The sequence below is a fragment of the Anomalospiza imberbis genome, chromosome 1 (genome assembly GCF_031753505.1).
Source record: "Anomalospiza imberbis isolate Cuckoo-Finch-1a 21T00152 chromosome 1, ASM3175350v1, whole genome shotgun sequence".
Lineage (NCBI taxonomy): Eukaryota > Metazoa > Chordata > Aves > Passeriformes > Viduidae > Anomalospiza > Anomalospiza imberbis.
The window spans coordinates 13347091-13371332 of record NC_089681.1 but is presented as its reverse complement, the minus strand read 5'-3'; the positions used below and the strand labels follow the sequence as shown (position 1 = coordinate 13371332).

At 36.6% G+C, this 24242-nt stretch overlaps 2 protein-coding genes across 4 annotated transcripts in view; one reads left to right on the top strand and one right to left on the bottom strand.

Annotated features, from left to right (window-relative positions):
• MRPL13 (mitochondrial ribosomal protein L13) overlaps positions 1–15714 on the bottom strand; it is a 28292-nt gene extending 12578 nt beyond the window's left edge. Inside the window, exons 1-6 of the mRNA XM_068182213.1 lie at positions 15578–15714; positions 14878–15001; positions 11972–12065; positions 10292–10352; positions 2180–2266; positions 1756–1877 (exon numbers count right to left, since the gene is read on the bottom strand). Of these exons, the coding sequence (XP_068038314.1) occupies positions 1756–1877; positions 2180–2266; positions 10292–10352; positions 11972–12065; positions 14878–15001; positions 15578–15604 (515 nt within the window). The 5' untranslated portion in view covers positions 15605–15714. The remainder of the gene's footprint in view (positions 1–1755; positions 1878–2179; positions 2267–10291; positions 10353–11971; positions 12066–14877; positions 15002–15577) is intronic.
• MTBP (MDM2 binding protein) overlaps positions 15694–24242 on the top strand; it is a 29030-nt gene continuing 20481 nt past the window's right edge. Inside the window, exons 1-10 of one of the 3 annotated variants that reach the window (XM_068182192.1) lie at positions 15694–15806; positions 16223–16303; positions 17314–17387; positions 17504–17649; positions 18038–18096; positions 18951–19095; positions 20584–20701; positions 21263–21397; positions 22184–22278; positions 23051–23123. In XM_068182192.1, the coding sequence (XP_068038293.1) occupies positions 15731–15806; positions 16223–16303; positions 17314–17387; positions 17504–17649; positions 18038–18096; positions 18951–19095; positions 20584–20701; positions 21263–21397; positions 22184–22278; positions 23051–23123 (1002 nt within the window). In that variant the 5' untranslated portion in view covers positions 15694–15730. Of the gene's footprint in view, positions 15807–15967; positions 16082–16222; positions 16304–17313; positions 17388–17503; positions 17650–18037; positions 18097–18950; positions 19096–20583; positions 20702–21262; positions 21398–22183; positions 22279–23050; positions 23124–24242 lie in introns of those variants that run through there. The other 2 variants (XM_068182182.1, XM_068182175.1) reach the window with 2 other exon arrangements.

Here is a 24242-nt window from a genome sequence, read left to right as displayed (position 1 = left end):
CCAGGACAAGAAGCTGAAATTACAACAGTGATGAGCCCTGCAGTTAGCGGAGAGATGGAAGATAAGCATCTTCATTCTTTTCCCTCTGCTAGATCTTACCAGCTCCTGAGAGCATAAAAGTAGGTGGGACAAAAGTCTAACACAGCAAGGGTTAGGTGTGTCTCCAAGCCTTTAAATGTGGCTCTAGATGGAGTAGTTGGTTGAAGGGAAACTTCTACTCCAGTCTCTACACTCAGAGCATTAAAATTCTCCCAAACTCTCATTTGTTTTTCCCTACCCCACCCAGAGCCCACTAGCTCCACCTCTCTCTAACATTCTCTCATTTTAGACCCAGTATTCTGTTCCTCTCAGGTCCACCTATTCCCTGTTTTTTCTCACCATAATACCCACTTGAGCTCCCTAGCTCTCCCACAGGGGAAGCACTATGATCCTCTGAGTTGAAAGCCTCCAAATCTGCTATAGGATTGCTAAGGCAGCTGCACTCCCCAGCCCCCAGAACTGGCAAGGAGTAAGAAGATTGTATACAAAGAGCAGTTACCAGCAATCAATCCAGATGAGACTGCAGAGGAGAGAAAGATAAAAAAAAAGGGGATGCTTATTTTCTCTGTGCCTTCAATTCCTTCACAGGGAATGTGCCAAGAAATTATCACATGGGAATTCTAACTGCAGTAGTGTTCTTACCTGCAGATTTTCTCCAAAGTTAATACGCTGACATGAAGATATTACAAAACTTAGTTTGACAGCAATGACTAAATTAGATGGCATCAATAATTTGTCCTGTGCCACACACACCTGCAAGTCAACACAATTAAGGTGGACCAGTCCTAAGGAGATGAACTATGGGAGTGTGTGGGGACAAAGAAACGCATTAAAAAAGCTCTGTCAGCACAACACTATTTCCTTTGACAACACAGATACTCCCAGTTAGTGAGTTAAAACTAAGTGCCAGCTCCTCATTCAAGCTGAATTACTGTGGAGAACCTCTATCAGTTTTAATATTAAACACAGTTACAGAAGCCTATAGCACACCATAAGACAGGACAGGCTTATCAGCTTTACTGTAATGTACTGCAGAATTCTGGTCAATGGTGCAGAAAATAAACGTCTTCAGGGCTAATCTACAGAATCTCATAGAAACCAGGAGGTCTCAGGAATTTCAGCTTCATTCAGTATTATGGATAAAAGCAAATATACCAAGTTTTATCACTGACATAGGTTAGAAGAAATCAAAACTGATCTCCCCGTTTCAGCTCAGAAGAGGGCATAATGTATTTGCTGGATTCTGTTTCCTTTAACAGACACTGTAACATAGAGGTGCTTCTACTACACAGAGCGGATGTACAGACATATTTTAGTATTATCTAAGGTGAGGAACCTAAGTACAAGTGATTTTTAATAAGCTTTTGAAAGTTTACAGACCTGAGCAGCATTTCTTTTCACTATTGCTAACAGTTTTGCATTATAGAGCACATCCAACTCAAATCAGGTAATGAAGGTTTTTACTTCATTCCTTTTGATGAAGCAGGGAGTTGAAAACATAAGATTTTAAGTAAAGCTTTTCTTATTAAAAAAAAACCAAACCAGAAATAGAAAATTTTACCAACCATTGTTCTTTGCTTTAATGACCTCATCTCTCCAAAATAAAAACTACATAAAGAAAAGAATGACTGCTTTTTTCTTACTAATAATGTGAGAGCCTACATAATACACATTCAGTCATATTCAGTGTCCTCTTAAAAAATCTAAGATACTTACGGAGTCCAAACCTTCGGAAAGGCAGCAATTTCTTCTGGTGTATATTCATCTAACCTCTTGGGGACTGCACGTGGCTGAGGAATCTCTTGTAGAAGGTTCTTCTCTATATCTTCTGGAATAACCTGAGACAGGTGAGAATAGTCTTAACTACTTGACTGTTTAACAAACACCACTGCCCACAATGCCATACCAAAATTTGTCACTAGTACTGCGTTCTTCATGCTGTGTTTGACCTAAATACACCAATCTCATATCTCGAATCTCTGTGAAATAATATGGAAAACAACCAACTACACATAAATTAAAAAAAAACAGTTTGATTTTTGTTTTAATTTACTTGCTTATGACATGAGTGCTATTGCTAACACTCCCTCTTTACCTCAATGTAACACAAAGATGAAAATGTAACTGCATGGCTACTCACATCTTCAGGGAACAGGTGTAACCTCTGCATCAGAGTTCTTCTCTGAAGGTTTTTTGGAAGCATTCTATAAACAGCCAGTTTAACAATCTGAGGAAAGGTAACATAGTAACAAATAATCAGGGAGGTTACTGATAACATGAAATAGGTTTACTGTGTTTCCATTTGTCCACTCTGTTCATCATTCAAGCTCTTAGTCATCTTTCAGGCTGAGGAATTCTGGCACCACATTCTGAAAGAGCTCCAGACCTAAATTTTATAAAAAGAAATACTTACTCCTCGTCATATAAACACTTATTTTAAGAGCCATGTAGAAAGTTTCAGCTTAGAAAGATAAGAGCTATATTTAGCATTTTTTGTGGATTACTGCATATGATCATTCAACTTCAAAGAATTAAGAAGCTTGTGGTATATTTTATTGTGCATTTACATACACATATTGTTTATGAAAAAAAAAAGCTTCAACACATTTCCCAAGTGCTCCCAGCAACTAGTTTAACAGTGTAATTTGCTGTGTTAAAACACTTTTATAATTAATGTTTTGTACCTTAAGCAAAGCTGACATACCAAAACACTGCATTATGAACTTACTACTTATATTTATAGCCCTTGCTATTAGTTCCAGATAAACAACCTCACTTCTAAACATCAGGAACGAATAGAATTTGTATATCTACTCTAGATGATACTCATTGTAAAGTAAACAAATTTCAACAGGATTTTCTCTTGGACTCCAGCAAAGATGCCTTTTATTTAAATACAAAACACATTGTCATGGACTTCATCCAGAAGGGGAACATTTGTAAATGTAAAACAATGCACACAACTGTAGGAGACAAAAAAGGTTTCATAAAGGACAGCAAAGCAAGATCCACGTGCAATTTTGTAAGTAAAATGTTTGCCCCAGGACACCCAGATATAAACTAGCTCCAAATCAGAAACTACACTGGCATGCTTAGTGCGGCATCCATCTCAAGCTGATAAACCACACTGAAATGCAGGGCACTAAGCACAAACAAATTCACAGGCACCTGGATATTTTCCAAAGTGTATTGAGCAAAATAACTTCTTTTTATAAAATTAACTAAAGGAATTCAATTGAAATTTTAGAGATAATCACAGAGTTCCCAGGTTGAACCACATTAAGATAAGATTTTCAGGTGTTATGCAGCCAGTACCATAAATCTGTGGACAAATACAAAAAATCAAGATGACTGGACAAATATAGCAGGTTATGCAGTTTAATATACAGTTTAGATACCTTCACTAATAAAAAATAATAAGTATGTATTAAAAATCAAAGATGAAAACGAATGCTTTTTAGGGATAAAAATTATTCATGCTTGTAGAGCAGACTATAATTTATTTAGGTCAGTATACTATGTGTCCTGTCACTACAGGTCTTGATAAAAGGTCTGTCCCCATCTTTTTTGTAAGCCCCCTTTATATCCTTGAAAGGCCCACAATAAGCTCTCCCCAGAGTCTTTTCTTCTCTAGGTTGAATGACTCCAACTTTTTCAATCTCTCCTCATAGGAGGGGTGTTCCATCCTTCCTATCAATTTTGTGGTCCTCCTCTAGATCTGTTCCAACATGTCCATGCCTTTCCTGTGCTGGGGGCCCCAGAGCTGGACATGGTGCTCCAGGTGGGGCCTCAGCAGAGTGGAGTGGAGGGGGAGAATCACTTCCCTCACCCTGCTGGCCACACTGCTTTCAAAGCAGCCCAGGATTCTGATTTACTGCAAGGTCATTAGTCCAACTACAGAACAGAAGGCTAAACAGGGAGCCAGGACATAGAAGGTAGTGCTGGAAAAATTACTTCTTTGTAACTTCTGCCTCAAAGACTATTATACAAGCCTAAATAAATCCAAACCTAGCTACTGGAAAGACCAAATTTACATCCAACTTTTTGCCCAAAATTCTGCCTACAGCCACAACTTCACTTTCACTGCTGTAGTGTCATGTCAAAGAAATCAGTAAAGCATTAAGTGAAGTTGTACAGACTGTTTTCGCACCTTGAGTAAGGTTGCGAAAGGCAGATCCAACCAGCAATACTTGCAAGGTGTTAAGTAAGGGCTCTTCTGTCACCTGAACATGCTCAAGTTTTGCTAAAAATAAACCAACCCTAAATAAAAAAGTATGGAATTGCAAATCTGCTACTGAACTCATGTGAAACACAAACCCAGATTCAAGGCTTCCTGAAAACACACATCAGAACATGTTTCTTTCAGGAATTAACAATAAAATCCCCTTTTTTACATACTTGTAATACACTTCTAATAAAAGACAAATCTTACTGCTTTCTATGTCATTATGCTTACTTCAAGCTATTAAAATAGCAAGAGTTTAATTTTACATGAAAGTTAAAAAAGCTAATGATTTCTGTGGAATTTCAGACTGGCAGAGAGGTCTACCCACCCACAGGTCTCACTGCAACCTTGATCTCACTTTGAAATTGATTAGCACAACTTAACAGTTTATTCAGTTATTCACTCTCACTGCCTCCTCCCCCACTACTTTATCTTTAGTACTAGCAATGTGTAGAATTCCATATCCTCATAAATACTTACTCCAAAAGACCATGACACTTTCTCCATCAGGTAAAGACATCCACCATCAAAAGTACACAGCCACACCAGTATTAGTATTTGGGGATTTTTATACTACTGGAATGCTGTTTGCACCAGATTTTTTTTTTAATTACAAAGTTACCACTGGCTCTAATTGCAATTGTCATCTTGAATATCGCAATACCTTTTTTTCCATCTTGGCTACTTTATACACTCACAGCATAGACATGCTCTTAATAACACAGTTATATGACATTATTAATTTAGTTTCCAATTTAAAGGGCTATTTAGAAGGAAAGGAATCTGAAGGCAGCTCTATTAAAACTCTTGCACTTTCAGTCCATTACAACACATTAATACATTTTATGAGTACAAAAAAATTAAAATGCATTTATTTGAAACACTGTGAGTCCTAAACATTTCAATTTTTGTGACAAGCTTTGGCTTATGTGCAGCTTGTAGACTATGTCTGATGGAGACAAGTTCTGAGAAAGATTCTTTGCCAGATAAAACATTCTTTAAAGATGGAAATCAACAGAGCAATACCACTCCTAGTACTGAGAAGCACAAAATAACTGGCTGAATTTCCAGAAGAAAGTCTACCCTAACAGCTGAATTAAGTCCAGTCATCAACAGGAAGCAACTCTAGAACATGGGAAGGACACAGTCCTCCAGAGAAAACAAAGTGATTAATTACAATGCATTCCAAAATAACCGTGGAAGAATTTCAAGAGATACAGCAGTTACTTTGAGGTTCAGTTTGATACCACATCTTCCTTCCACCAGTCCATGGTTTTCAGTTCTGTATACAATATTGTTCTTTTCACCCACACCTTATAAAATATAACACAAGTAGTACAACTTGTACAAGCAAGAGTGAATGTACTCAATATTGCTGTAAGAATAATTTGGTCACAGACAAATTAAATTTCCATGCACATGCATGTCATTGCGCTTTCCACTGCTGCTTTCCATTTAACAAAAATGGAGAAGTTTAATGTTTTCTTAGAATTATTAACTTAACGAATGGATTAAGACTTTTTAATACTACCGTTTATTTTTGTGTACTATGAAGAAAATGACCAAGTTAGCTCTAAGACTTACTCAGATCACCTAGAGGTTTCAAGATAACATGCTTCAAGACAGCATGTTCTCCTCCCCATGCAAAACAAACTTGTATGCCTACTAATCCAGTCTTTGAAGTTTTGTTCTACCTAATTAAAAAACATTACTCTCTTGTAATAGGGAGCACTTCTAGTGTTTCAGAGACTGACTTCTAGCATGTACATATTATTCTATCAACTATCCCTTACTAATGCAAACAAAATAGGTTCTCAACAGCAAGATTTAACTGTGATTTCTATCTGAGCTCTTCTTCAAAAGACCATTATTACGCAGATATAATGGCAAGTCTATACGTGCAAGCAGTTGCTAAAGGGCATTCAAAAGGAGAATTAGAACATTTTAAACCTCTTCACATCAGTGCCAGCAGCTGAACAAACCAAAACCCGGACACCCCTGGAGGCTCCCTCCCAGCACATTTCCATTGAGCTACTCTGCTTCACTTAATAATCTTCCCTAGCAGGTAACATTCATTCTGAAAAATTACTGCCCATCATTTTTCTGTCACAGGCAATACAGCCTCTGAATACTGCAAAGGTTAATCCTTTCACTGAGCATTTGGTCTCAACCAAACGTAATTTCTTCTTTTTCTTTTCTGGGGTCAAGTTTCTGATGCAGCCAGAAAAAAAAATTAGGCTGAGTTTTGCCTATCTTTCAAATGACAAATCAAAGAAAAATTGATTGAAAACTTTGTCCTCACAGGATTACTATCTACTTCTGCAGATTAGATCTGACAACATTATTTTGCAGGCATTTAAATGAAATTCCTGCCAAGAATTTTTTTCAAGTAATCTTTGCTCCCTCTCAAACCCGAGATTTAAAACTACATCTTTTAATCTTTCTGTATCCACTACCTAGAAGTCTAATTTTGAAAGTGCTGGTCTCATGCCAATCAGCAGTTTTCCATCTAAATAAAATTTTTGCAAGTTTTATTAAAAAAGTCAAGAAAATCCCAAAACTCTATGCATTCCAAACATCTACACCTCAAACCCAAAGTTTTACCCGTTTCCTTTATTTTCAAAACGTTGTCCTGGCAAAGAAAACATGCCAAACCATTCAATCAGATTTTTTTTTAGCAACCTCCAATGGAAACTAATGTTGCCTGCCTACTTATATCCTAAGAGATTATTGCTGCCATACAGAATGTTAGTATTATATTAAACCGAAGAACAGAGTGGCTGTTTTGAACTACAGCAACAAAGTTTCATGGGGCACCTAAAGAACATATTTAATAGTTTTGCTTATGGGTGGTCCAAGAATTAACATTCAATCTAAGTCAGAGAAATGTGAACAGGCTGTTTTTTTTTCTTAAATAAGCACTTCTTAAAGTAGCCCAGCCAACTTCATTAGATGAGTTCTACTCTCTGCTATTTTGAAGAAGAGCAAACAACTGAAAACACTAGAAATTTTAGACAGATTCAGAGACATTCCCCTCCTCATGTCTCCCCAATGAACTCACAAGTATTTAAGGTAAAAATGTGCTGGACTACATACTTTTGCTATCTTTTTGTTAGCACACTAATTTTCACCCTTGCATAAACGCGAATTTTTCTGAAGTGCTGAAAAACTTGGCAAAATGAACAAGGAACATTAAGTTAAGCTCTGTACGAAACATGAAGTATGCAGACTTCTTTCTGCATTCACTGTCCATTATTAACATGAAAGATACTTAGCAATGGTAAAAAAAAAGTAGTCTTTTTCTAATCTCAGGTACAAAATCATACATCAGAAATCAGATACATATGACTGGACAGGTGAGGATTTTTTATCCCTTTCAACAAAGAAGAGAAGTCATGGATACAAACAGTTGCCATAGGAAGCTTCCAAGACCTGTCTGGATAAATCCCCAGCAGTTTTATCTGACTTATAGTTGATACTGCTTCGAGTAGGAAGCTGGACTAGAGATTTCCTCAGATCCTCTTCAATCTGGATCATCCTATGGCCCTCTGAAAAAAGGCACATGTAAATTCAAATTCAGCACAATCCCTCTGAAGCACTAACTACCACCTGCAAGGAACATAAAGCTCCAAAATTAGTAAGATAGATACAATGAGGTCAGCCCCTATGAAGTGAGAATATCACTTAACCTTGGTGGCACTTTAGGAAGGAGCTACAGTAACCTTGTCTAAATTCTGACAACTATACTTATGGCTTTCAGCCTCCCATCTAAACATAAACTAAAGCACTTTACATCAAATTACTCATTATAATCTTTTAAACTAGCCATTAGCTGTGAAGCAGGTTTTCCTAAAACACTCTGTATACTAGAAACAAAACTAACAGAAAAATATTTATCTTGGGGATTTGCATGTTTGAATTGAGATAGATGTAAGTAAAGACAGTGCTAAGTATTCCTGCAGTCCTACTATATACACACACACTCGGGAAGTCTTATATAAACTAAAATAGTCTAATCCATTGCAAAATCTCTATGTAGCACCATGGAAGTATACATCATCTTTTCCTTGGAAGGAGTCTCTTCCATTAATTTAGTGCCTTAATTTCTGTAACAGCACTATTTCCAAAAGCAATGATGACTCATCCAATGAAGCACTACCAGGATAAATTAGCAGGAGACAGTTAAGTCCAAGGGCAGAGAAAGAGCAGCAGCCTCCAGAATGAAAGTAACACTTTACAGAATGAAGATTCAGATGCAACAGGAAGATACAGCCTGCTTCCTACAATCTTCCTAATTCCACTGGCTTCACAGGAACTGAATTTAATGTGATTAAAAGAGAAAGGAAGAGAAATAAAATTATTTAAAAGTCTCCATAATAACTATGTGTCATTTAGATTATTATTTGAAGGTGCATATGTTACTTAGGCTGACATTGTTCTCTTTACAGTACTACTTTTTCAGGTTTTAACAGCTAGTTCTAAAAATAAAACCTGTTAATAAAACATCATCATAATTTCCATTTTTGTCATATCCCAATGCATTTCACACCAATACGATTCAACTAGTACACAAGTGTTTCTAGCCATACAAACCCATTACAGCTACACAAACAGAATGAATCTTGCCAAATTACCACCCACTACTACTAATTATGACAAAAACATGTCTGAGATATCTTTATGAGAGAGGCAACTGAATGCTTCATCTTCAATAGAATGACAGAGTTAATTGCTGAAGATTCTCTACCATTGTATTAAAAAAAACAGTGTCTGCTGCTAAATTAGACCAAGACTTGAGCCACATCACCATTTGCTGAGCCTTTGTCCAACATGCTTTAGTTTTTGGCAATGCATTTAATCCTCTTCTGTTTGCAGAGAAATTAATCTATGAGTCTGGCAATAAAAGAGGTATTTCAGAATGAATGCCAGAAGGTAATTTAGAGAACATCCAATTCTCATGCCCTAACAAGTTGTGTTTTACTGCCTCCCAGTGCTCAGCACCTGCCTGAAGCTCAAATGAAATAGATTGAAGAATCCATTTTAGACATGGAACTATCAGTAAATTCCCAAAGGAATTACAACTACCTTAGAGGCTGTTTGCAAAAGCACTTGTTTTGAAAAATTCTAGACAGAACATTATATGGAAATGTAGGATTTAGCTTCATTTTATTTAAAGAAGTTGTGATAGTAAAACCAGAAACCAGGCAAATTCATGTGGTGGACCACTTTTTCATTGAGTATTTGCACTTATAAAAGGCAGACTTGGGACAAACCAGGATTTAGAAATAATTGGTAAAACCCATGAATTCTACAGCAGACAAGATTTCTCTAGGTAAAGGAAGAAACACTTCAATATTTTATACATAAAGTGACCCAAACAAAAGCATTTCGAAGTCAAAACCAAACATAAATATCTATTAATCAGTACAAACACATGAACATTGCATATGAGAATATACAATAGTCTAACACAGACAGTAAATAGGCTTATGTTCAACATAATTTCCATTTCTTTCGCAGACCATGAACACACAGTATTGCAGAAAAGATTCAAGAAACCATCATCACTTAAAACCTACCACTGAATTTCACTGGGAAAAAGAGGCAGATGCACTTTTTAACTTTTTTAAGATTAGCATAATTCTTGCTGACTCTTAAAAAAGCAGTGGGGTCATTAAGCTCAAATACAGCTTAGCTCACTCAAACTGGAGGCAGTTCACTTATGAGAAAGGTCAGACCCTTGAAACTAAAAGGAAGAAAATAAGTGAAAAATCAGTGAAGCAAACAAGTTTGATTTGCTCCTTTGGACAGAATGGAAGAATGACAAAAATACACAAGTTACAATCTAACCCTGAAAACATGGTTTACAAAAATGGTGTCACAAGCCAAGCTTCTACAAACCACTAGTAGAATGTTTGTAATTTAACTTTAGATATGCAGGTAATTGATCCCATTTGTTTAGGGGAACTAATTAACTGGAAACCAACAAGTTTCACAAATGAAATAGAAGAAGGGAAAAACACTTACAGCAGTTGGATCCTTCAAATGGAGCTGAGTTGCTGTCACTTGTTTGAAACCACCAGGATAACTAGAAAAATGAAACAAACATACAAGCTTCATTCTACACGTTCAAGCACGATATTAACATAAGTATCACTACATCTTGAACAATGGTGTAATGTTATTATAGGCCTTCAAAAAAGGAAGTTGTTCCCATGAGCACAAAACCTGTATTTTATTTATCCTGTCAATTATCTAATTTCAACACCATTTGTGCTTTCTTATTTATGCACTTGAGTATAAAATTATTGTGCTTCACAAGCAGATGGATATGTTTTTAAAACTGCTTATTAAATATACCATGAATACAACAGGAATAAGATATGCAGAACTCTGAAATACTTCCAGATAATCAAGATTCACAACCAGTCTGTGGCTGACATAAGAGACATCCATTTTGAACTGTATTTATTATTTTCTTGCTATTCTAAATAAACCTTAGCAAGACTTGGCATATCTACAGTTATAAAATTTTAATTTTACTGCAATGGATCCATCTTTCTAAAGCCTATATGACATGCTGAAGCTGCACTAATTCACATCTCTGCATAAGCTTTAAATGAATGATAGCATGGAGTAAGAAATTACATGGAAGTCAGGTAATGCTAGGTTTCATTTTGATTGAATTACATTATTAGGAATCAGCCTAAGTGAAATGCAAATAGGCCCAGCATCATGAAGACATGTCCACTGATATGCATGGACTTAAGTATTAGTTTTAAGTGTACAGTTCTTCTTACTTATTAAAAACCAACTTAGGCACTTAAGCAAGTGCTTTAACATACATGTTAAGTTTTTAGAGAAAATTTTAGGTCATAGGGGAGATGGAGACAAAAAAAAGCACGCAATTTCCATCACCTCTGAACATGAATTTCTCAGCAAGTCAGCAATTTCAGGATTGCACCTCTAGCACTACAAAATCAGTGTGATTTATTCATCTCTCAACAGGATACATTGTGACACTCAGGGATTATTATGTATTAGTATCACTGCATAAAATAGGACCATTGAATTGATCATGGATACCCTGTCTGTAGTTGATTATTGCACTCTCCACTGTAAACAAGTCATGTCTGCTAGAATAATATATTTTAAACTACTGTACATAACAATGTACTGTGCATCACTACAGCTTGAGAGCATTTCATTTTTTAATTGTTCTTCCAACTTTTTTTCATCCTCTGATTCAATATTTACTCTTAGGTAAATAGGTCCTGGTAGGATTAGGTAATTAAAGTTGGTGATTTTATATATATATATATATATAATGTGTAGTTCCAATACAAATATCTTCTATTACACAGTAAACAGAATAGTCCAGATCACTGGGTCCAGAGGTTAACACAAGACACAACCTCACTCACCAAATCTGTTAACTTATTCAATTGTTCTGACTACTTTTGAATTAGATTATTTCCCTAAAAAAACCCAACAAAAATAAAAAAATAAAAAGGCGGAGAAAGCTTTACACCATTTAAAACATAATAACACATGCAAATAAACAAACAAAAAAAAAATCCCCTAAAAATTAGAGCAGGAATTCCCTTTTAAAGCAATATGCTAAAAAAGACTTCAACTATTAAGAAAATATGACATGAAATTTACCACAAGCTCATTACCACAAGCTTTATTTACTATAAAGCTTACCCAGTATGTGAAGAATATACTTTCTGTTCCCATTTGTTACCAGAGAAGGCAATATGTTTTGTATTTATTATGACAACATGATCTCCACAGTCATCTGCAAGGTAGAAGTAAGTGGAAGATGTTAAAGAAAACCACAGAGGGAATTAATCAAAGTAACAACTATTACGTGTGCAATACATGCAGAGTAGCATATAAATACACCTTCCAAAAACCTGAAATTTAAAAATCTGAGCTTTTCAAGTTGCACCATCCAAACCAGCACTTAAATACCAACCTTAATTACTATTTTTAAGACTACCAGGTTAGAAGGCAGGTAAGCAGGTAGAATACCATCAGGCCAGATAACTAAACCATTGCAATTATTCAGCTAAGATCTGGAAATCTGGCTTACAGGCAAATTTCTATTCTATTCAACACATTATGCTGCCTATGCACCTACATTAAAAAAAAAACAAACAAACAAAAAAAAACCAGGAAAAAAAGGTTAGTTCCAAATGATACTAAATTTTTTTTTTTTTTTTTACTTTCTCATAAAAACAGTATCTGTGTTTACTGAAGGACTGAACATTTTGGGTAAGTAAAATACTTCTATTAAGTAGTTACACTCTCAGGCTAAATATATAAAACAAACAAAAATATTGCATTGAGGGAAGTGGTAGAGGGAAAAAGCCCTAAAACCACCACCCCCTACAGCTCTGTTGGGAAAAACCCCACATTTTAATCTATCAAACGGAAGCAAATATACATGTATGTTTAGAGCTATATCAGCAACTTTAACATCAAAAGTTCTTTAAGTGCAAGGTTTATAATCTATTACCAACACCCTGCCAGAAACAGGGTTGGTTTAATAAGGTTTCTGCTGTAATAAAGTGCTTGCAAAACCTCTATTATCTCAAAAATATTACATAAATAGGAGAAAAGATGTAGATGTTAATTTCAGAAGTAATGATCTTGATCAGCTGTATAAGCTGGAATCACCAATTCAACTGAAGTGAAAATGATTTCTCCAAAGTTCAGCCTCATTTGCATCACCACATTAGAACACAAGTATTTGAAGAGGCTCACCTGATTAAAACATTTTTGAGTAGGTAACAAAACAGCTATACAAAGCAGGGTTTAAATTGACCAAGAATTTTTTATAGGTGCATGTAATTAATCAAAGTTTCACACCTTAAGTGTTTTATTATTTTTAATCTTGTATTCTTTTAATGCTCCAATTTCAATTACAGCTGAAATGCAAATGCATTTTACATATCTTTATTGCTGCAGCCTTTCACTGCTGACAGTTCAGTTCTAAAAACACTGTATGTCTTCATAAATATCAGGGAACTGACACTGGGTCAGTTCCCAAGGACTTTGTGACTTTTTGATGTTTTGGTTAGGAAGATGACACAATAAGCTCATCTTAAGGAAATTTCTGCCAACAGTTTTCCACTTGCATGAACACTGAATTCACAAAAACCAAATTAAAAACTAAACAGTAAAATAATCTTCCTGATATTATTCTGTCCAGGGACCTGGTATCTCACAGACACTAAAATATTTGTTAGTTCAAAAAAAAGAAAAAAAAAAGCAAAAGAAGCATCAAGTACATAAACCACAAGTTCCTGCATACTTTGCTCTCCTAAATGTCTCAGTAGCAGTAACCAACCAATTGGTGTCAACATGTGTAAAGCAATTAGCACAGATTTACAGAACATTTTAAACAAAATGAAGTTATCCTTGAAATACTTCCCAAGACTTAATAACTTCACAGACATAAAAGTACCAAAGCTCTTTTGCACAGGGTCACCAAAGCATTTTCATCTCAGCATCTGCTTTATTTCTCAAGACAGCCTTAAGTCTCCAGTGACACCTTGTGGATGCAACAAAATTTGCAACAGCAGAACTCTGACATTTAAAGGTCTTTACAACATCCTACATCTTTACAACAATCCTACCTCCTAATGTGAAATAGATCGTGTATAATTTTACTACGTACACTTCAACATGTATGAGCCAACTTCAAGGCTTCCTTTAAGTTTCAGTAATGTCTCTGGAAAAATTTGCATGGGTACTACAGGAAACATTGTACCAGTGGTGTGAAAGATCACCTTTTTATTATTTATAAAATGCTCATCCCCATGAAACAGGCACTACAGCATTACAGGTAATGAACAGGATTACAGATGCATCTTTATAGCTGAATCTCTAATTTGCAGAAAAACAAAATGATGGTTTTGCTTAAACAAGATACCTTTCAACAATGATTGTCACCCATTTAAGGACAGATCCCAGCCTCCTCATCACAGAATGTAAGGCAGAAGGGGCCTTTGAAGGTCATGTCAAAAATACCCAGTGCTCAAAGCAGGACCAGCTTCTGAAAATCTCCAAGATGGAGACTTCACCACCTCTTGGACAACGACTTCCCACTACTCTCACAGTAAAAAATATCTTATCTGATGTTCAGAGTATCCTGGGTTTCAGTTTGTGCCCATTGCCTCATGAAAACAGGACTCTTTGGTATCTTATTCAGAATGAAGCACTCCAAGACTGTGGTCCTGGACACCTACTGAAAGGAAGCACTCAGATATTTCTTTATGTGCACTATGAACTAAATCTTTACATTTAAGAGCAACAAAACATGTTCTGAGGTTTTTTAAAAAATGAAAGAAGAACCCACTGTAATTCAGTTACCCAAAATGAATTACAAATTCCTAACATCCTTTATAGGTATTGGTAAAGAAACAGCATTAGGTTGTGGAGGGGTATGATGGAAAAAATATGAAAGAAAACCAATTAATTTTTAATTTATAAACAATTGACAAATGTAATCTTTTATATCAGGTTTGATTTTAAAACTGAAATTGGAAGAAACATGCATGTTGAAGAAAAGCAAATTTGCTTTCATCCATTGCAATACTCACTTAGTGCATGATAAATAGGTTTATGTCTGCCTTCGAGTCTGATCACAGTGGCAGCTGCTATTTTTCCTGGGGGTTGCATCTTTGCGTCGAGGAGGTACCAGGCTCTACCAAAAGTAGCCCATTGCTGAAAAGAAAGAGTCAGTACTCATCACAGGGAAAGCTCACATTGCCTCATGATCTGTCTTCCTCAATTAAATCAACACTTCTTTTACATCCAAAAATACTAGAAGGAATACTGATATGCAGCACCACCCCCTTCAAACCCCCTTTAAAAGGACGGAGCACTGCGCTACACTGCAGCGCGATGTACATGGATAACACCGCTGACAGGTTACCGGCCCTGAGGGCTTTGTTTCAAAAGTGTAGGTCTGCTGCAAGCTTCCATTACCGCTCCTTGAACCGTAACATCGCTGCGGATATTGAAGGGCCAAGGTCTCCTTCCGTCCCGGCGAAGGGCACGGCTCCCCACACGCAGCTTTCGGACGGCGCACAGCCGGAGCCGCGGCTCTCCCGGCCCCCAGGCGCGTCGCACGCAGCGGTTCCTGCCAGCGGCCCCCTCGGGCCCGACACCGGGGGCAGCCCCGGGGCGCTCCCCTGGGCGCCTGCGGATCCTCCGTGCCCGCCCGCTCCCTCCCGGCCCCGGGCCCTGTCCCGGAGGCAGCGAAGGCCCCGCACGGCCCGCGGGGGAGGCCGCGCTCACCTGGGCCGCCCTGCTGTAACTCGCCATGCCGCGGGGCGCGCAGGGAGCGCCGCGCCGGGGCCGCGGGAAGCGGAAGCGCTGCGCTGCGGAGGGCGGCGCCCGGGCGGCAGCGCGGGACCTTCGGAGCGGCGCCCGCCGCGGTCCCGGGCGGCCATGGACCGCTACGTGCTGCTCCTGAGCTGGGGCGAGCGCAGGGCCGAGGGCGGGCCCGCGGCAGCGACCGCCGCAGGTACCGCGGGGGACGGGGCTGGGGCCGCGGGCCCGGCGAGAGCTGGGCCGGGGCGGGCGGGCGCTGTTCTGGCGGCCGCGGGGCTCTCCTGGCTCCCGCCTCCCTAAACACCCCTTTGCTTTCAGGCTGAGAGTCTTTGGTGCCTTTAACCTGCAGAAACTTCAGGGGGGCTCCTGCTTTATTGCGGTGATGCCATGTAACTCCGTAATGCGTTCCTGAGCGTGACTTAAAGGAGAACTTAGTAAAATTTGTGTTTTTAAACTGCATATCTGCAGGTGATAGTTCTGTTAAAAACCCCAACCAACTCGCTTCTCCCCTAAATTCACTTTCCGATCACACTGAACTTTATACTGTATTTGCAATAAAGTAAGATTGAACTACCATAATTCAGTAATTTTAATTATTTTCTTTTTTAGCTGGGACTGCTGCACACATGTATCAGTTCCTGAAAGAAAATTATAATGCATCTATAAATGCAGATGTGAGCATATTCCCAGGTAAATATGGCAATGCACACTGAGGTAGGGCAAATGCTGTCGAAGAATTGGCCTACACATGTTCTGTTCGGGGAAACAAGTCAGAAATTTAAGTAAACCCAGTTGCTGTGGTATGGGCCTGTTCCTGCTGCTGCTGTTTCTGTGGAGAAACTGACATCATTTCAGCAGCGAAGGTGTCAGGAGATGATTACATTGATTGGCTGTGAGAAATGAAGGGGAAGGGTTTTGAAGAGTTGACAAATTTCACTCCAGTTGAGCAAGGAAGAGTAGGAAAGGGCTTGTTTCTCAAGTCAGTGGGAAGCGGGATATTTTAATTACTCCTATAATGTCTTCTGATTTTTTCAATAGAAACAATAGTTGTCTGTTGGGTAACAATTCAGAACATTCATCTATAAAATTAAATCATTTTTTCACCTTAGAAGAGATGTCTTAAGGTCTGATTTAGTACTTTTAGGGGCTGCTTGTTTGTGTTTTGTTGTTTTGGGTTTTTTTAATCCAAAAGATGCTTTCTTAGTTCTTTACTTGGTTTGGATATCTACTGCTATAAGCTCATCTTGTCACAGATGTCATATAATTGGGATTTATGTGGGAAAATCACTATAAGGTCTTAAAATTCATGGAGCAGGGAGTTCTGCACTCTTTATTGCATAGAAATGTTGATAGAGCATCTCATTTTGTGAATTCTAAATCATATTTATGAAAGCTGTTGTTTAGTTCAGGTCTGATACAGATTGTGCAAAGGGAAAGCAATATTACTCAGAACAAAGAAGAGGTCAAATGTTTTCTTACTTACTAACAGTCAGAGGGTCAGTAATAGACACTTGCCAAGACACTTACCTACACCTTAATATATTTAGAGCTTAATTACGGTGCCAAAGGGAAGTAGAACTCAAGCAATTCTTGCACATAAAATGACTTACAGAGTCTTTTAAACAGAGGTGTTCATTATAATAGGAAGAATAGATTGTAGTGAATTGGTTAATTTAAATAATTGTTTTATCTCTTTGCAGCTTGCTCAGTGGCTGGTATTCCAAGTGCAAAGAAATGGTATTTTGCAAGTCATGTCATTTGTGGTTATTATCAGGTAAGACAAACTTTTTTAGAGTATAAGTTCTTCAATCATTTGCCTGACTGTAGAACAAGCTAAAACTGTGATGTTCAAAACTCTTTTTGCTTATTTAAATATTTTTGTTTGATTAGTTCTGCAGTTCTGACTGGGAGGAAATAAATGTTGACACACAGAAAAATGAAGACTCTTACCAAGCAAGCATTGATGAGAGCCTGGGAACCACACAAAATTTTGAGGAAGATGACAGTAACAGTCAGGAATCACTGTCTCTGACTGAGTATGTGTATGATTATTTTTATTTAAAGAACAGTGATCTGACATTAACTGGGAAGACCCCAGGGGATCAAGAAAGTTTAACAAGTGAGAGTTACTACCAAAGCAAGAGTTAATTACGAACAATCCCCTACTAGTACTGATAATACTTTTATTCTGTTTAGCATAGCTTTAATTTTTTTACAGATGATTTTTATAGGATAACAGAACAGTTTCCTAACAGCTAATTACTCTTGAATCCTACTTCCAGTTTTACTTCAGATTATTTTGATGTCATTAGGCCTACTTCTGTCTTAGTAAAAGAGGAGATGATTTCTCATAGCCTAGGTATGTTTATGCAGAGTTTTAAAGATGTAAGATACATCAGGTAACGTTTTGTTCTTCATTTTTAGTATTTATGATGAAGCTGCTGAAAGTCTGCATCAATTAGCTGATAAATTGCCTGCCCCAGGTAATCTGTCTTTAAAAACCAATCTCATTGGAGTTTATCTTGTTAGTTACTGATCTAAAAGCTCATCTGGTAAAAGCATGGTGAATGGAAAAGTTCAGAGAACGTTAGTTTGGTAGCTGAATTAACTTAATGTAGCTCTTGAAGGTAGTTTAGGAACTTGAGCATGATTGGCATTGCAGATCAGCTGGAGGACTAGTTTGCTGCTTGTTTCTTTGGCAGGCTGTAGTTCAGTAGAGTTTAAAATAGCTATTTATATAATAAATTTATCCATCTGAAATGGCACCAAAGTAATCATAGACAGTAAGCAATACAAAACTCAACACAGGAAATTTCTTATTTTAAAAAGAAGAAGATGTTGATATCAGGTTACAGTTACATCTGATTTGACAGCTGTTTGCTTGTGAGCCAAAAAGATGAGAGGGAAAATACATCACAACTGTTGGACTGGGATTTTGTAAACTGGAGATACCGATCACCTTGCATGTTAGGGTTATATAATATTGCAGCAGTTGATTTGGAATAACAAAGGAACTAAAGAAGAGTGAAAAATAGCAGCTTGGAGTCTTAAAGGTAGGAAAAGGGCATGGCTTAGTTGTACAAGAGACAAATCTCATCTGTCAGTGCTGAGTGAGAGAGGAGAAAGGGACAGAACCACTCTCAGAGAGGGAATGGTGAAATATTTTGTGTTCATCTAAGAGGAGCAGCAAGAGATGAGCTAAAATGTGTGAAAAGTGTTTTAAATCTTTAAGTTACTGGTTTTAGTGCAATCAATGATAACCAACATTATTCTATCTTCAAATGACTGAAAAATTTACTGAATCATGATATTTGAGTCATACACAACTATTTTATAGGCAGAGCAACGGTTGATGTAATCCTGCAGGCTGTTGAATGTGATGGACCCAAGTTAAAGGACTGCTTACCTGCTATTGGTGCCCTGAAACACCTGAGAGAGTGGCACTCTGCACAGATCACTATTGCAGCAAGTGATGCTAAAGGGTATGGCATTTATTTCAGGGCTAAATCAAGGTTACTTCTGCTATGTTAGCATAGATCAGTGGCTTGAAATAAAAACAGCATGTTGAGTACTTTATATGTACACTTTGAAAATACATAAATTAGTTGTGTTATTGTATGAAGGGAGGAATTACTCATCCTGATTTATTGTAAATGCATGTCCTAACCAGAGAAGCAGGCAAAAAAGCCAGTCCTCTGCACTTCTTGTTTTCTGTGGGAGCAAAGATTTTCCCTTTCCATGGATTCAGTGTGCATACAATGTTTTCATGTTGTATTATGCTTTGGGATAACTTGTTGATTGTAGTTTTTTATTTAAAAATAAAGCCATACTACTGCTGATTTTACTTTAAATTTTATATTGCCTTTGGTGTTACTTTTCAGGGAGGAAAAGTAGAGTGCCTCATTTGTCCCTTTTGAAAAACGAGTATAAATGCTCTATTACTTCTGTATGTTTTTCAAGATTCTGTTAATATGAAGAGTTACTGAGTTATTAATTCAAGTTGAAGTTAATTCCAGCAATTTACTGTCCTCTTCTAATTCACATATAAAGGCCATGATATATCTCTCCATATAAACCACAGTGATTTGGGGTTTTTATCCCCAAGTGATATGATATAAAGTGATATGAAGTGAATGATTGTATGGATACTGAACAACTTGGCAATGTCTCCACTTTCCTTCCCCTCAATGCCCAAGTGATTGAAATTTGCTTCATAGAATACATGGTTAAGCTTAATCCTAAATTAATAAAACTGTTTAAAAAGGTGAATGTTCAGTCCTTGGATAGAATAAGCAATATATCTACTATACAGTATTTCCTGAGGTATGTGGAGGATGAGAAAGTTCTCAGTGGCTTCCATGAACACTCGATCTCAGTGCTCATCGATATCATCTTGTGGAACCAGCTTTTGACTGAAGAACTTTTTTCTGCTGACTGTTATGTAAAATGAGATTATTTGGGTATACAAGATCTCTGATGAAAGATATTTCAGTTATTCTTCCTGTTCTGTTGATGGTGCTGATTTCCCTTAGAAGACAGACCGCCAGCAGAACCCACAGACACCAGCTGTTCTCTCTTGTTGAATTTGGATAATGCTTGTGCTGCAGTCATATCTCCATTTAGAGGGTTAACTACAAACCATCTGGACAGACCAGTGATAGCCCCACTAATGGCTGCCAGGCTTTGCTGCAGCTTCTAGCACCCAACATTACTACGCTGTGCTTGCAGCTTGCTATTGCCAGTCCTATTTGATGTCAAAGTTCTTTGCTGTCACTTTCATGGAGCATATTAACAACTTCCTTTACAGATCCTGAACAAGCAATTCTATAATATTTTTTACTTTGTGGAATATAAAGCTTTTTTGTCTGTCTTGACATACACAAGATTGTTCAGTGCTAAGAGGTCATAGGTAAATTCAGTCAAACTGCACTGCATGTTTCTTTGTAATGCTAAATTTGATATTTTTACAGTAGCTGGCAAAAGATTGCAGACTATCTGTCAGCAGACTTCGTATCATCAGATGATATCATTAATATTATTGATTTAAATGAACTCTGGAGAGGAAAGATTCGGATATGGGAAAGAAAGGTAAAATAACTTTTATTTTATTATTATGGTGATTATTTTTTAAAGCATCTGCGTGCCTTACTTAAAGCATTTATATTGCAGTGCATTTCATGCCTTAAGCCAAGTTTGGTTTCAACTATGTAATTCAAAGTAATGTGTAATGTGTCTAGGTGGGTGGCAGGATGAAAGGCTAAGTGAGATCAGTGCATCAAAATCTGAACTTCAGAAATCTAGATGCTCCCCTCTGAAATATTTTTCTTAAAAGTTACTGTTCAAAATTAGATTGTTTTGTATCTATCACAAATCATTGTCATGTAACTGTAACTCATTGTTGCAAGCATATGTCTAATGTTTCTGCAAAACCTGAGAGCTTTGTGATATTGTTCACGTTTTCAGTATTATGGTTTTAGATTGAATAATTGGTTATGTAAGTCTAGTATTTTTTTCTTGGTTTTACAGATCTAATAAAAATAATATTAATTGTTAATTGTTAAAAGTAGTAACACATCTAACTGGCTAAAGAGAAATAATTTTTTATCTCTTTTTGACACATTTATTGTCTTCTTTTTTTTTTTTTCCCAGTTTGGATCGGGAGTAGATTTTCCAGAATTCTGTATAAAGAGCACTTCAGCCAAGACATTCAGGACTGCAAGTTTAAGGCCCTGCTTTGCTGTTAAAAAAGAGTGGCAATCAAGGAATACTGATACTTTGCCAGAAGTAAGTATTATTCTTGATCTTTCTTTGAGTTTTACAAGTCATCTGTTTTACTTTCTAGAGAAAATTAGTAATTGGGGTAACCTTAGAACTGAAAGTTAAGTGTAGAAATAATGATTGGATAAAATTGAGGAGTACTTCTTTTGTACATATATGTTGTCAGAAATGGCCCTTAAAACTTCACCTGTTTGTTCTTAGGAATACAATACCAGATTTTTTTTAAAGTAGAAATCAAGATTTTGTTCAGTTTAATACTCAAAATAGTTAAATTATGAATTCTGTATTTATCTAACCCTTCCTACTTAATTTTAAAAGTTTGAGTTTGGTTTTTTTTACACTCTTGCTGTTTCATGTTTTCTACTGGAAGTAGTAATTGATGGGAACTCCAGAATCATATGTATTAATGAAAACAAAAATGAGTGTTAGGAAAATATTTATCAGTTTGGAGTTTGTTATTTTCATTGTTAAAACATGTGCATTTCTATTGCATTTGTCTGTTCCTGGTAGATCGTATTTTATTTTGGGTAAGAATTAGAATTCATTTGATACCCGTTGTTGACATTCTTCAAAGTCAGATTTGTCAAAAAATATTTAATACCTTCCTCTTTTTTAATATAATTTCGTATGGTGTTGTGAAATATTTTTGTATTCCTTTATACCTCTTCCAGATGTTATCTGCAAGGGTAATGCCTCCAGCAAAATGCTTGAGGAACTTCTGCTGATATAACATCCTGTATAGTGTTATATTATAGTGTTATATATTTAGGGTTTTATTTGATCTCTTTTCAGGTTTTTCATTATTATGGTCCTGCATTGGAATTTTTACAGATGGTGGTGCTCTCTGATCTACCTTCCATTTTTATATCAGATCTGGAGTTTGAACTGTATCTTTTTTTAAGGATCTAAACTACTACTGATAATTGTCTATAGCAGAAAGAAAAAGATTAGCATCTACCCATGCAAGCAGCAGACAGATGAGGATAGGCAAGGGCTCATTCCGTGCTAATCTGACAAAATAATCATAGTGATTCTTCACAACTGGATTTTTGATTTTGAAATTTAAAATACATTAGCAGTACCTGTGTGTTGATACTATTGCTCATATAATTTGTCTGTTGATGTGCATGATCTTTGTGGGAAAAGAATAGAGAAATGTTTATTCTGTGTAAGTTTAAAAACCTCAAGCCCTTCTACTGAATGAATGTAGCATGCTTCACAAGATAGGAACATTTGTTTACAAACCATGTTTTTATTGTGCAGTGGCAAAATCTGTGGCAAGGTTTAGCAGAGTTCTCTCTTGAGTGTGTGTGCTGCAGAGATCTCAAGATATATTACTATTGGTTTTTGAAAGTATGTACTTTTGGTCCTAGTGTTGGTGTACCAATAATACCTTAGGATGTATATGCTTGCTATGATTTTGAATATATAAAGAACTGTTTCTGTCAGGCTAGAATAGAGATGTTAGTGGGGTATTTTGTCGTATAACATTTTCAAGTATCACTTTACCTGTAAAGGTGAGTTTTTTGTTTTTTGATACTGTAGTATCAAAATTTAGATGCTTGCAGTGCTTCTTTCAAATATGATGGTAACCTGATTTGTAAAATAGAGGTGCATAGTTCTTTGTGAAGATGAGATTCCTTAAACTGTTCTATTCAGGAGCCTGTCAAGAAAGAATACCAAGGAGACATCTACACTGCTTTTGGACCAGATTTCTTTTCTCTCTGGCAAGGTAAAAACTTTTTCTTTATGTATAGCAGAAAAATGAAGGTATGTGTATTGCTTATAAAAGATGTGGGAATAATATTTTTAAACCTAGTCTCTGTCTAAGCTTCTTCAAAATTTAGTTCTAAAGCAAAGATGGATTTCAAAGGTCCATGCTATACATACCCCCTGAACAGTTTTCTCTTTATCTCTGCTAAGTTTCAATCTCCTAAAACATTTTCTAATCCTATCTTGACAGATAATTTCTGTGCTATCATAATTGAGCTATTGATTTTTTTTAGCAAAAGGCAGGCATGTGTGCAGCCTACAAAATATATCTAGATACTGTGAAATGGTAAGCTTTTTTATTTTATATGTGCATATTCGGATTTTGGATAAAAAGAGTTCATGAAACATTTACAGTTCTACTTTTTCCCTCCTTCCTCTGCCTTGGATGATAGTGAGATTATTCATAGCCAGAGTATTAGTTTGAAGATGTTTTTCCTGAACATTCTATCACCTTTACATACAAGGTAATACATCTTGATTAGAAAAGATTTTTAGTGTTTATAAAATAAATCTATGGTATTCAAAACAAAACCTGCACTTTGAAAATGCTGATACAGTTATTATGAATAACATATGTTTTTGTTTACTGTGGAGATGGTATCCCATTATCAGGCTGTATGTTTCATTTACAGTTTGTTATTTGGGTTTTTAGTAACTCTTTTTCTCCCCTGCTACTCCATTCTCCATTAGCTTAGCCAGAAAATGAAAAGGTCCTTTTTCTAATGCTGTACCAAAAATATCTTTAAAAATGGTTTTATATTGGTAAATATCCCAGGTAATCTTCACTTTACTTAAGAACACTGAACACTTGGTCATACACCTTTTACATTCGAAGGGCTCGCATTTCTACTAGTGTTTTTAAAGAAGAAGCCCAAACAGTGAAAACACATTCTCAGGTTACTTTTCAGAATCTGCACATGTTGAATTGAATATATTTTGAAAATAAGTTTCTCATAGGGATTTTTTTCAGTCTCCTACTGGAAATATTGCACGTTTGTAAGCTTTTGTAATACCTGTAATAGTATTGCATTATTGCTTGAGTATTCAAATATTTCTGCAATTTTTCTGTTAGTGCTTA